The 13,756-nt window shown below is 41.9% G+C and overlaps 1 protein-coding gene and 1 pseudogene across 1 annotated transcript; both read left to right on the top strand.

The window, feature by feature from the left end:
* The first annotated feature begins 758 nt into the window (after window positions 1–758).
* On the top strand, window positions 759–4,230 carry LOC103430723 (cytochrome P450 CYP749A22-like; annotated as a pseudogene).
* Window positions 4,231–4,775: 545 nt separating this feature from the next.
* On the top strand, window positions 4,776–12,298 carry LOC103452309 (cytochrome P450 CYP749A22-like). Its single transcript, XM_017336789.3, has 7 exons — window positions 4,776–5,055; window positions 5,164–5,393; window positions 5,488–5,720; window positions 5,814–5,906; window positions 6,854–6,882; window positions 11,302–11,561; window positions 11,644–12,298. Exons 1-7 carry the CDS (start codon window positions 4,776–4,778, stop codon window positions 12,070–12,072), a joined length of 1,554 nt encoding a protein of 517 aa, XP_017192278.3. The 3' UTR covers window positions 12,073–12,298.
* The last annotated feature ends 1,458 nt before the right edge of the window (window positions 12,299–13,756 follow it).

Below are 13,756 nucleotides of genomic sequence, written 5' to 3'. Positions count from 1 at the left end.
ATTATGAGCGGTAGAGACTGCCTTACCATTGGCAAAAACTGGCTCATGCAGAACCCTTGCATATATATATATCTGCTGTTAAGGCTAAGGCAAATCAAGGAGGGTACTGAAATTGTTGTCGATACACAGGGTAGGATGACTGACTCGCTTTGCATAAATGGAGGAGAAGTACATAACCTGTGCCAGGTGACATATTTATTGGCAGACAAAGCTGATCAAACGTTTGACATGGGTTCCGAACCCCAAATTGCTCAAATTGTTCAAAAACTAGGCCTGATGGCCAAACTGTGTTGTTTTCTGCCATGTTCCCTCCCGGGTTTGAAGCCTTGGGGCGTAAGATACTACTCCTGAACAACAACAACAACAACAACAACAAGCCTGTGGGGATACAAGTCGTTCGAAGAAGTCTTGTGAATAAGAACATCACGCAATTGGTCGAAGCGAGGCGGCTGGAAAGCTGAAGGTACAGAAAGAATAAAAACAAATATGTTTAACAATTTATGTGATGCTTTGTTTAGGGATCTGCGTAATTAGGAATGCATAACCTAGTATCTCCCTGTCCCATCATGGGGGAACAGATCAAACAGATCGTGAGTCCTCCATGTGAAGCTGAGCATGCAGCTGCCATGAACTTGCAGCATAACATTAACCTAGCACTTTACATATTCAAGCTCATGTCATGCATTGACACTACGAAGCAGAATTAGAAATAAATGATTTTCCTCAGAATTCATGATGGAAGATTATGCAGATGGACACTTTGGGACCGATATCAGAGAGGACCGGGGCTGCCATTCCTACCAGGGGCCAGTACCTATTTCCCAATTCTCACAAGGCAAGGTTCCAGGACCAGGAGACCTGCGCAAGCTCTACTTGTTTATTTGGGCCTCTTCTTAATAGTCTGTCAAGAGAGCTAAAGCAGAACTCAAAACACATTTTGGACGACATCACAAGTCAGGCATTAGCATCAACTCCTGGTGGAGCTAAGCTAGAAATACATCAAGTTATGCAAGTGAGAAATTGATTCCAACTTTACTACTTCAGACATTAATGTTATTTACTTCTGCTCAACTTTAATCTGAATTTTTTTAAATTTCCTCATTGAATGATTGTACTTAACTGATTCTATTTGTCTTTGCACAAACCTTTCTCTAATCATGGATTTTATAAGCTTGATACACAATTTTCCTTTAGGAATTTATTTTATTGTTACCACATGCTGTATATATTTTAACTGCTGTAAGGATCTTGTGAATTTTCCTTGCTTTGCACAATTTTGTTCCCCCTTCTGATATTCTTTCTTTCTTTGTTTATCTTTATGGCGCGAGGGAATGTTATTGTCATGTTCATTGCAACGCTGCGCAAGAGAGCCAATGCTGAGTGTGGTTTTTGTTTGGAAACTGCCGGAGCCAACTGCAGCTACACATACAGAGACTTCCTTAAGCTTCACCTATATGTTGTTCAAAGACCAGAACCTAATGGTAAGATTTCTTGCAACCAACATTGTTTTTTTCTTAAACTATATATTCTTCCATTTCTCATTCCTTAAACTCTATTACCACCACTGCTATGCTTATCAACCAAAATATTTTTTATTCTAAATTAATAATAAATTAAAATGGCTACCAAATGAAAACAACAGTAAAATCCGAACCAAGAAAGTAAACTAACAAATAAAAAAGACAAAGGTAAAACTAAACACAGCAAGAAAACCAAGTCCAGTCCGGTTGTCTTTGACTAAATTTTGAATTTGGGCATTTCTCTGGTGGCAAAGCCATGAACCAAGAGTCTAAGATATACGTACCAAACCCTAGAGGACATAATATAGCATTACGTGAGGAGATTATGTTGTAGTAAAAAAAAATAGAAGATATTATGCTGCCAAAGAGAAGGATCAAGGAAGATCGTATGATATGGTTTCTAAAATATTTATCCACGTACAATTCATTTGAGTATAAATTCTTAGAGCCGGAGCTACATGCAGAGTAGCATGGGAGCCCCAGTAGTCATTGTTTCTAGCATTCTGTGTGTGTTCGTTCTCTCAGCTGTCATCAAGGTCTTTCAAAAACTATGTTGGACTCTGATTCGCATTCAGAATCTGATGGCTTTGCAGGGAATCACAGGCCCTTCGTACAAACTTGTGCATGGAAACACGAAAGAAATCATAAGCATGAAGATGAAAACTATGCGCAGTCCCAGGAACTTATCGAATGACATACTTTCTACAGTTCAACCGCATATTCACTCATGGACCAAGATCTTTGGTAACAAGCTCTACATTAACTACGTACAGTTTTGATCTGAATTTTGGTTAAAACAAATTTAAGTTTGGTTGTTTTGCTGCAACAGGGAAGAATTTTCTTCTGTGGTATGGTCCTCAACCTCAGTTGATCATTGCACAACCCGAGTTGTGCAAGGAGATACTAAACAACAACGATAGAAACTACAGAAAACAGAAGTCCCAAGGGTATACAAAGAAGCTTTTAGGAGATAGCATTTCGATGGCAGATGGTGAAAAATGGATAAAACTAAGAAAGCTGGCCAACCATGGAGAGAGCTTTTAAAGTAATTAATTAAGTTCTTACAGTTAATTATATATAATTCTTGCAACAAATACTAATATAGTAGTAGCTTTGTCAATTGTTTATAAGAAAAGAATAGATTCAACGAAAATTTGCTAATTGCATGCTGGTATTGTGTTACTATAGAGTATGATTCCTGAAATGATAACTAGTTCTGAGACAATGCTACAAAGGTGGAAGAAACAGGAAGGCAAGAAGATTGAAGTGTTTGAAGAGTTCAGATTGTTCACCTCAGAAGTAATTTCTCGAACAGCATTTGGCAGCAGCTACTTGGATGGGAAGGACATTTTTGAAATGCTGAGGGAGTTAACCGTCCTCATATTCAAAAATGCTCTCAGTCCCAGGTTTCCTGGCATCAGGTTAGTTCTTATATATCCCGAAGAATTCACGATATTCCTTTCAGCAGTGAAATTTTTTTTTACTGATCATTAGCAATAGTCTTGGAGGATTATGGAATTTATCACTTCTTATGCTTAGTCTATCAACTTGCAGTAAGCTTTATAAAACCAGTGATGAGATAAAGTCGGAGAAGCTATGGAAAGGAATACGTGACACCATAACAAAGATTGTTAAGAAAAGAGAAGAGAAGGCAATGACTGGAGGAGAAGATGGTTTTGGGAGTGATTACCTTGGAGTACTTTTGAAAGCTCATCATGATACCAATGAGAAGCAAAGGATTTCAGTGGATGATTTGGTCGACGAGTGCAAGACATTTTACTTTGCTGGACAAGAAACCACTAACTCTTTGCTTGCTTGGACCGTCTTTCTTCTTGCGCTTTATAAGGACTGGCAAGAGGAAGCAAGAAAGGAAGTCCTACAATTGTTTGGCAAAGAGAATCCAACCTGATGGCATTGTCAAACTGAAAACGGTAAGAAAGTCAACCAGTTAATTGATAGCATCTAAGTAACAAAAATATTGTTCTCGATTAAGGCTGATTTGGTGATTCATTTTGTAACCTAATTAATTTTCATTTTGAATCTGATGCATGCATGCAGATGACCATGATCATCAATGAATCTCTAAGATTATATCCTCCTGTTGTTTCCTTACAAGGGAATCTGCAAAAGAGGTTAAACTGGGAAAGTTCATTGTTCCCGCTAATGTTGAATTGCACATTCCAAATCTAGCACTTCACCATGACCCTAAATATTGGGGACAAGACGTGAACCTTTTCAAACCAGAGAGATTCTCGGAAGGGGTTGCTAAAGCTACTAACAACAACATGGTTGCATTCATACCCTTTGGAATGTGACCTCGAACTTGTGTGGGCATGAACTTCGCACTTATTGAAGCAAAGATTGCTCTGTCAATGATTCTGCAGCGCTACCATTTCACCCTTTCCCCGGGTTATGTACACTCACCCATTCAGTTTCTGACAGTTCGCCCACAACATGGAGTTCCAGTGATGCTACGCCCACTGTGAACAGTGAAAACCAGAGCTTCCGATAAAGTTGCATTAGGTCCATAATAGAATAGAGAATGACAAGTCTTAGCGAAGACAAAAGAATATCATGCGAAATTCAATCCTGGCTGCAAACCGTATGAGAACCTATTTAAGTTGATTCCGTTCATGTATTCATTTATTTTTACTACATGCTGTATTCGTTTTATTTTCTCTGTGAATTGTTATAATTTATCTTTGCACAATTTTCTCTCCCCTTTTGACATTGTTTTCGGTTTTTATGTATCATTCCCACGGCATGAAGGATTGTGCTTATGCTCATTGCAAAGTTGTCCAAGAGATGCAGCGCAACCATGGTTTTGTTTGGAAATTTTTGTAGCCAACTGTAGCGACAGATACGGAGACTTCTGTAAACTTGTGCTGTCCTTGTGTGAAATATGTAACATTTTTATAATAGCCGAACCAAATCGAAACCTAACGGCACATCTAAATCAAGAAAGTCAAGTGAAAAATACCAAAGACAAAAGCTAAGCTAAACAAAAGAAACACAACCAAGTCCTATTTGGCATCTCCGGGCGGCCTGCAGTGAGAACATTCGGCAGTATCTGAATATGGCATCTCAATGGCAGCGAAGCCAGGAAAAAGGATATATGATTTTAACTTTGTTGCCAAAAAGAAACATCCAAGAAGAACATAAGATATGATTTTTTAACTTTGTTATCCACAATTGATTCGAGAATAAATAGTTATGAGTTCAAAGCTACAACCGGAGAGAAAAACTTAACGAAAAATGAGTTGTTTGGGTCCAGTAGTCATTTTTTCTAGCATTCTGTGTCTGTCCATTCTCTTAGCTCTCATCAAGGAATTTCACAAACTATGGTGGACTCCAACTCGGATACAGAAACGTATGGCTTTTCAGGGAATCAAAGGTCCTTCTTACAGATTTTTCCATGGAAACACCAAAGAAATCATGAGTATGAAAATGGAAACTATGGACAGGCCCGGAGACTTATCTGTGAACGTATTTTCTGCAGTTCAACCTCATATTCACACATGGACCAAGATATATGGTATTCACAAGCTCTTCATTTACTATGTTTTCTGAATCTTTTTCTTAACACACTTTCTAAATCGTTTAGTTGCAAACTAAATTTGGTCATCTCTATAATCGATTGCAGGGAAGATTTATCTTCAATGGCATGGTTCTCAAGCTCAGTTGGTCGTTATGGAACCCCAGTTGTGCAAAGAGATACTAAATAACAAAGATGGAGCTTATCCAAAAAGGAAGCTCCAAGGCTTTGTCAAGAAGCTAGTAGGAGATAGCATGGGGACAAGTACAACTGAGGGGGGGAAATGGGGGAAACTTAAAAAGCTGGCCAACCATGCCTTTCATGGAGAAAGCTTAAAAGTAAGTTCGTCGTATCTCAAAGAGTTATATACTAAATGTGGTGTCATAAATTGAAGATAAATTTTGTAATAGAAAGATGGTATCTTTTTACTAGAGTATGATCCCAGCAATGACAGCTAGTGCCGAGATGATGTTAGAAGAGTGGAAAAATCATGAAGGAAAAGAGATTGAAGTTTATGAACAATTTAGGTTGTTCACTTCAGAAGTGATTTCCAGGACGGCATTTGGCAGCAGTTACATAGAAGGAAAGAACTTTTTTGACAATTTGATGAAGTTATCATCTTTATTAGTCAAAAATTCTTTAACAGTCAGGTTTCCAGGCATCAGGTTTTCATCTTATCTATGTTTGTAGTCTCACTCAATATTGCGTATTCTGTTGTCACTTCTTATGTATGCATAGTCACACTAAACGTCTTGCAGTAAAAATTTTAAAACGGGAGATGAGATTGAGTCAGAGAAGCTTGACAAAGCAATGCGCGACTCCATAACAGAGATTATTAACAACAACAACAACAACAACAAAGCCTTTTCCCACTAAGTGGGGTCGGCTATATGAATCCTAGAACGCCATTGCGCTCGGTTTTGTGTCATGCCCTCCGTTAGATCCAAGTACTCTAAGTCTTTTCTTAGAGTCTCTTCCAAAGTTTTCCTAGGTCTTCCTCTACCCCTTCGGCCCTGAACCTCTGTCCCGTAGTCACATCTTCGAACCGGAGCGTCAGTCGGCCTTCTTTGCACATGTCCAAATCACCAGAGCCGATTTTCTCTCATCTTTCCTACAATTTCGGCTACTCCTACTTTACCTCGGATATCCTCATTCCCAATCTTATCCTTTCTCGTGTGCCCACACATCCCACGAAGCATCCTCATCTCCGCTACACCCATTTTGTGTACGTGTTGATGCTTCACCACCCAACATTCTCTGCCATACAACATCGCTGGCCTTATTGCCGTCCTATAAAATTTTTCCTTGAGCTTCAGTGGCCTACGACGGTCACACAACACGCCGGATGCACTCTTTCCATCCAACTCGTATTCTATGGTTGAGATCTCCATCTAATTCTCCGTTCTCTTGCAAGATAGATCCTAGGTAACGAAAACGGTCGCTTTTTGTGATCTTCGCTAGATTGCTCCGGTCATTAGTGTGGATAAGTATATAAATGGATAGAGATAGGAAAGCAAACACAAGATGTACGTGGTTCACCCAGATTGGCTACGTCCACGGAATAGAAGAGTTCTCATTAATTGTGAAGGGTTTACACAAGTACATAGGTTCAAGCTCTCCTTTAGTGAGTACGAGTGAATGATTTAGTACAAATGACATTAGGAAATATTGTGGGAGAATGATCTCGTAATCACGAAACTTCTAAGTATCGGAGTGTGGTGTCGTCTTGACTTGCCTTATCTGTCTCATAGGTAGATGTGGCATCTTCTCTGGAAGTACTCTTCCTCCATCCAGGGGTGGTATCTTTAACTGGTGGAGATGCACAAGGTAATGTATCAATTTCACTTGAAGCTTACTTGTAGTTTCAGGCTTGGTCAAGCGCGATACAAACCATGTAGTAGGAGTCCCCCAAGTCGCCGAGCTAGGGGGTCTGCTGAAAGAGGTGACAGACAAGGTAAGCAATCAGAGCTCCGACTGATTGTTCACATTCTCCCCATCTTGCAGCAGCATGAAGGATAAAGAGAAGAAAAATGAGAAGAGATGATATGAGATACTTTTGCTTTTGAAGAAGTAACTTTCCACAGGCTTATTCTTGAACTGAGCTGGAGGGTTTTCTGGTTTCCTCCAGAGTATAAGGCCGACTGAAGAATTTGAGGGTCAAAACAAGTCCATCAAATCTAGAGTACGTTCCACCCTGCTGATATGGGATACTTTTGCTTTTGACAGAGTAATGGATGTATCGGCACGTGTGCTGTTACGCTTGTCTCCACATGCTTCCTTGTATCCTTCGCACTTGCCCTATCTGTTCCTCAAGCAGATGCAGAATCTTCCCTGGAAACATAAGATGATGAAGATGAGTACTCGAGAGCAATGCCAGGTAAGTAATCAGGTAAGGGGTTCCAGGCAGTCAGTTCCTGGCTGGAAGCTTGATTCCAAGTGCTGACATATTGCTCTCTTTCTCCTTGTCTTGCAGGTAAAAACAAGGCCAAAAGAAAAAACAGGGAAAAAGCATGATATGGGATACTCTTGCTTTTAACCCTGATGATATGAGATATTCTTGCTCTAGTATAGCTTGTTTGCATAGGTATTATCGGGGGGAAAGAAAGCTGAATATTTCGAAAGGCTTTGTTGGGAGTGCCCTCTCAGATATGATGAAGGGTTGAGCATTTTTGCAGGTCTGCCTGTCCGTTGGGATGGAGGTCGACATATATAGGAGTCTCCCTAACAACAAGTAGTAATGCTATTCCTTTACCCTGCTTGGTCATAGCACGGTAGTGGGAGCTGCCAGTTTCACATGTTTTAACTCTGTCAGAGCACTTTCAAAAAGTGGTCTGTGGTATCTGGCTCTCGAGATTCGGAGAACGATGCCTCTTCGATTTTTGAGAAAGCAATCATGCTGGGGGTCTGACTCTCGAGATTCGGAGAGCAGTGTCTCTTCGATTTTTGAGGAAGTAATCATGTTGGGAGTCTGGCTCTCGAGATTCGGAAGGCGGTGCCTCTTCGATTTTGGAGCAAGCAATCTTGTTGGGAGTGTTGTCTCGAATGTGAGTAAAGGTTGGACATGTTTGCTAGTCTACCTTGCCACGAAGCACAAAGGTTGACACACAGGGACTTTCCAATTATCCAGCAATGGTACTGTTCCTTTACCCTCTCTTCGATTTTGAGAAAGTAGTCATGTTGGGAGTCTGGCTCTCGAGATTCGGAGGACGGTGCATCTTCGATTTTGGAGCAAGCAATCTTGTTGGGACTGTTTTCTCGAATGTGAGTAAAGGTTGGGCATGTTTGCTAGTCTACCTTGCCACGAAGCACAGAGGTTGACACACAGGGACTTTCCAATTATCCAGCAGTGGTACTGTTCCTTTACCCTTGTGGGTAATAATATGGTAGCTAGACCTTCAAAATTTATGTGTCTAAACTTTGTTAGTGCTGTTTCTTTGCTATTCTTTTACCTTTCTTGGTCAGAGCGATGTAGTGGGAGCTGCAAGCTTCACGTGCTCAACTTTGGCAGAGAACTTTGGCAAAGTGATCTGTGGTACCCATGAGTTATTGTTGCGTGTGGGAAGTGGGTGATTGAACAGTAAGATTCATGTGCTTTCTACTTCACCAGAAGTCTTCGACAGAATGCCCATAATTTCTGCAAAGCTGAGTGTGCGTGTGACAGGTGCTGACAAGGCTAGAAAAGTAGATGCCTCTTCGATTTCTGAGATCGGCCCTCGTGGTATCTGAGCAGCCCAGCTTTTGAGAAAGCGAGCGCCTCTTCGATTGATTCGGAGAACGGTGCCTCACCGATTTTTGAGAAAGCAATCATGCTGGGGGTCTGGCTCTCGAGATTCGGGGAGCAGTGTCTCTTCGATTTTTGAGAAAGTAATCATGTTGGGAGAGTGGCTCTCGAGATTCGGAGGGCGGTGCCTCTTCGATTTTGGAGCAAGCAATCTTGTTGGGAGTGTTTTCTCGAATGTGAGTAAAGGTTGGGCATGTTTGCTAGTCTACCTTGCCACGAAGCACAGAGGTTGACACACAGGGACTTTCCAATTATCCAGCAATGGTACTGTTCCTTTACCATCTCTTCGATTTTTAAGAAAGTAGTCATGTTGGGAGTCTGGCTCTTTAGATTCGGAGGACGGTGCCTCTTCGATTTTGGAGCAAGCAATCTTATTGGGAGTGTTTTCTCGAATGTGAGTAAAGGTTGGGCATGTTTGCTAGTCTACCTTGCCACGAAGCACAGAGGTTGACATACATGGACTTTCCAATTATCCAGCAGTGGTACTGTTCCTTTACCCTTGTGGGTAATAATATGGTAGCTAGACCTTCAAAATTTAAGGGTCTAAACTTTGTTAGTGCTGTTTCTTTGCTATTCTTTTACCCTTCTTGGTCAGAGCGATGTAGTGGGAGCTGCAAGCTTCACGTGCTCAACTTTGGCAGAGAACTTTGGCAAAGTTATCTGTGGTACCCATGAGCTATTGTTGCGTGTGGGAAGTGGGTGATTGAACAGTAAGATTCATGTGTTTTCTACTTCCCCAGAAGTCTTTGACAGAATGCCCATAATTTCCGCAAAGCTGAGTGTGCGTGTGACAGGTGCTGACAAGGCTGGAAAAGTAGGTGCCTCTTCGATTTCTGAGATCGGCCCTCGTGGTCTCTAGGGAGCCCAGCTTTTGAGAAAGCGAGCGCCTCTTCGATTTCTGAGATCGGCCTTCGTGGTCTTTGAGCAGCCCAACTTTTGAGAAAGCAAACGGCTCTTCGATTTCTGAGATCAACCCTCGTGATCTCTAAGCAGCCCAACTTTTGAGAAAGCAAACGCCTCTTCGATTTCTGAGCAGGCGCCTCTTTGATTTCTGAAGCTCCGTCGAGTGCAGATTTTTATAGAGGCTGGCATTAAGTTCCAAAGCACACTTGAATCTCCACCAGTAGAAGCTTCATTCTTGCACTTCTAAGATCTTGATTTGTCCGACCTCTTCTCTCTTCAACACCTTTGAAAATGTCTGGCCCCTCCGACCGTCGTTTTGACTTGAACCTTGTTGAAGAGGCAGCCCCGCCTTCTCCAGACAACATATGGCGCCCATCCTTCGTCTCCTCAACTGGTCCTCTTACCGTTGGGGATTCCGTGATGAAGAATGATATGACCGCTGCGGTGGTGGCCAGGAACCTTCTCACTCCCAAAGATAACAGACTACTTTCCAAACGGTCTGATGAGTTAGCTGTTAAGGATTCGCTGGCTCTCAGTGTTCAGTGTGCAGGTTCTGTGTCTAATATGGCCCAACGCCTATTTGCTCGAACCCGCCAAGTTGAATCATTGGCGGCTGAAGTGATGAGTCTCAAACAGGAGATTAGAGGGCTCAAGCATGAGAATAAACAGTTGCACCGGCTCGCACATGACTATGCTACAAACATGAAGAGGAAGCTTGACCAGATGAAGGAAACTGATGGTCAGGTTTTACTTGATCATCAGAGATTTGTGGGTTTGTTCCAAAGGCATTTATTGCCTTCGTCTTCTGGGGCTGTACCGCGTAATGAAGCTCCAAATGATCAACCTCTGATGCCTCCTCCTTCTAGGGTTCTGTCCAGTACTGAGGCTCCAAATGATCCCCCTCCGGTGCCTTCTCTTTCTGGGGCTCTACCGACTGCTGAGACTTCTCCTAAGCAACCTTTGTGAAGGCTCCCTCTTGTGTGTTTATTTTGACTCATGTATATGTACATATTTGTAGCTTATCGGGGATATCAATAAATAAGCTTTCCTTCATTTCAACGTATTGTGTTAAATACACCAAAGCCTTCTTCGCTAAGTTCTTTAAATTTTCTTTTGTTGAAGCTTGTATGTTGAAGCTTTCTGAGTGGAGCATGTAGGTTGGGGTAGTGTTCCCTTAAGTTCCCGAGTGAGGAAAACTTCTTGGTTGGAGACTTGGAAAATCCAAGTCACTGAGTGGGATCGGCTATATGAATCTTAGAACGCCATTGTGCTCGATCCTGTGTCATGTCCTTCGTTAGATCCAAGTACTCTAAGTCTTTTCTTAGAGTCTCTTCCAAAGTTTTCCTAGGTCTTCCTCTACCCCTTCGGCCCTGAACCTCTGTCCCATAGTCGCATCTTCTAATCGGAGCGTCAGTAGGCCTTCTTTGCACATGTCCAAACCACCGTAACCGATTTTCTCTCATCTTTCCTTCAATTTCGGCTACTCCTACTTTACCCCGGATATCCTCCATAACAGAGATTATTAAGAAAAGAGAAAAGAAGGCAATGGCGGGCGAAAAAAAACTTTGGGAGTGATTATCTTGGATTACTTGTAAAGGCTCATCTAGATACCAATGATAGCCAGAAGATTTCGGTGGATGATTTGGTTAATGAGTGCAAGACGTTTTACTTTGCCGGACAAGAAACCACTAATGGTGTGCTTGCTTGGATTGTCTTTCTCCTGGCACTTCATACAGATTGGCAAGTGAAAGCAAGAAAGGAAGTCCTACAATTATTTGGAAAACAAAATCCGACTCAAGATGACATTGCCAAGCTAAAAACAGTAAGAAACTCAACAACTCGCCCTATATACCGCTTGTCCAAGTGTTAAAAATGGATTAAAAAAATTCTTTCTTTTCATACAGATGAGTATGATCATCAATGAGGCTCTGAGGTTATATCCTCCTGTTCTTAACATTGATAGGAGAGTTAAAAGGGAAGTTAAACTGGGAAAGTATATGGTTCCTGCTAATGTTGAATTGATCATCCCATGTCTAGCACTTCACCATGAGACTGAATTCTGGGGGCAAGATGCGCAACTTTTTAAACCTAATCGATTCTCTGCAGGTGTTGCTAAGGCTACCACTGATAATATAGCCGCATTTTTACCCTTTGGAATGGGACCTCGAAGTTGTGTTGGTTTAAACTTTGCGGCCAATGAAGCAAAGATTGTTCTGTCGATGATTCTACAACGCTACCGCTTTACCCTTTCCCCGGGTTACGTCCACTCACCGTGTGATTATCTTTCAATTCGTCCACAACATGGAATTCAAGTTATTCTACACGCACTGTGAGCTATGAAGCACAGAGACTACAGCTACTCTTTTATACCAGACAATCAGCACTTTCCATTTCTTTTTCCTGAAACTAGTGTAGTTCATGACTTCTTTCTGCGAAAATAATACAACAGACTGGTGCAAGAACTTTGATTGAACGTCTAGTGCATTCCATACACCAGTGTATTGTAGGAAATCTTTTTATGTCCCCTTTCTTCGCATAATTATAAATTTAGTACTGCAATGAGTATGATGTTGAATTTGGGCTCTAATTGAAATGTTTGTGGCTTTTACTAGGGCATGTTACATAAATCTTTGGGCTCTTTTAAGCCGTGTCGTTTTGAAGTGCATTGAGTACACTTCAATTGGATAGCTATTTTTCTTAATGCACCGAGAGCGCCATTTGAGAAAGAGAGAGATCTGAGAGCAATGTGAGGAGAAAAATCTTATGTGGATCTCACCCATGGTACATTTGTATTAGCTTTCTTGTATCGTCTGTGTGAGAGTGACTCGATCGGGTGTATGTGGGATTTGAATTTCTATGAGTTAAGCTCATTTGTAATCTTTTTTTATATTGTTAACGTAGGCAAACGATGAATCAGTACAAATTCCTTGTGTCAGTTGTTATTGCTTGGATTTATCCATTTGTCATGTTTTGCCTAGCTAGATTATTGATCTCATATTTGCCGTTTCCGCCTAACAAAAGGAATAATACACAAATGGCAAAAGTCTATAGGAACAACAACAAAGCCTTTTGTTACAACCACCCCCAAATAATTACATTATTTGTTATTTCCACCCCCCCTAACTGCCACGTGGCAGTCATCTAACCCTCTTACTTTTCCCTCTCTCTCTGTCCCCTACCCCCGAGACTTCCTTCTTCTTCGTCTCTCTCTCCCGTAGCTCTCTCTGCTCTCCCGTGTATCTCTTTCTCCCTCAACCTCTCGCATCTCTCTCTTCCCCTGGACTCACTAGGACAATGTCACCATCAGGAGAGGCTCGCCACAAGCCCAGGACTCTCTCTCTGTGAACTCGACGGCACGGAGCAAAGCTCCGGCGAACTTTCTTTCCTTTTTCAGTTGGGGTAAGTCTCGAATCCCTCATTCTCGTTCCTAGCATGATGCTTGGTTGTGTTTTGTGAACTAGATCCTTCCTTTTTTACGTAGGTTTTGCTTTGGGATCGTTTTGGGTGAGCACACCCGTTTTCGGGCGAACCCGTGGACTTTGGGGGCTTTTCCGGTCACCTCCGACCGAGTCACGGTTTTTGGAAGGTAGCAACCTCCTCCTTTCTCCTTGTTCTTCATGTTCGTACTTAGATCGAAGCTTAAAGCTCATGTTTTCAGGTGACCGGAGCTGTAGCAGCTCCGGCCTTCTTCTTCCTCGGCAACCAGGCCATCCGGCCTTTCCCTCCCCCTCGGGCCTTAGGCCCGTGTTGTCTTAGCCCAAAACCCCAGCCCTTTTAGTTTTAATTTTAGTTATTTATTGTTTTTAAAACCCTTAGGGCTTGGGCCGGTTTTTGGTTAAAGGGCTTAAAGCCCTGTCCTTTAATGAGGCCTTAGGGCCTTTGTGAGTGTGTGTATGTGTGTGTTTAGGCGTGTGTGTGTGTGTGTTTAAGTGTGTGTATGTGCGTGTGTGTGCGTGTGTGTATATGCATGCCATGTATGCATGTGCATGCCGTGCATGTGTGTGTGTGTTTGTGGTG

Source organism: Malus domestica, chromosome 13 (genome assembly GCF_042453785.1).
Source record: "Malus domestica chromosome 13, GDT2T_hap1".
Taxonomy (NCBI): Eukaryota; Viridiplantae; Streptophyta; class Magnoliopsida; order Rosales; family Rosaceae; genus Malus; species Malus domestica.
The sequence above is the reverse complement of the archived record's forward strand: the minus strand, read 5'-3'. Positions and strand labels throughout refer to the sequence as shown.

Excerpts from the sequence above, each read along its gene's own strand:
- LOC103452309 (XM_017336789.3), top strand. The coding sequence starts at position 4,776 with ATGAGTTGTTTGGGTCCAGTAGTCATTTTTTCTAGCATTCTGTGTCTG. Across the intron at positions 5,394-5,487 it reads TTCATGGAGAAAGCTTAAAA|AGTATGATCCCAGCAATGAC; the intron begins GTAAGTTCGTCG and ends TCTTTTTACTAG. Across the intron at positions 5,907-6,853 it reads ATTATTAACAACAACAACAA|GGTATCTTTAACTGGTGGAG; the intron begins CAACAACAAAGC and ends CCATCCAGGGGT.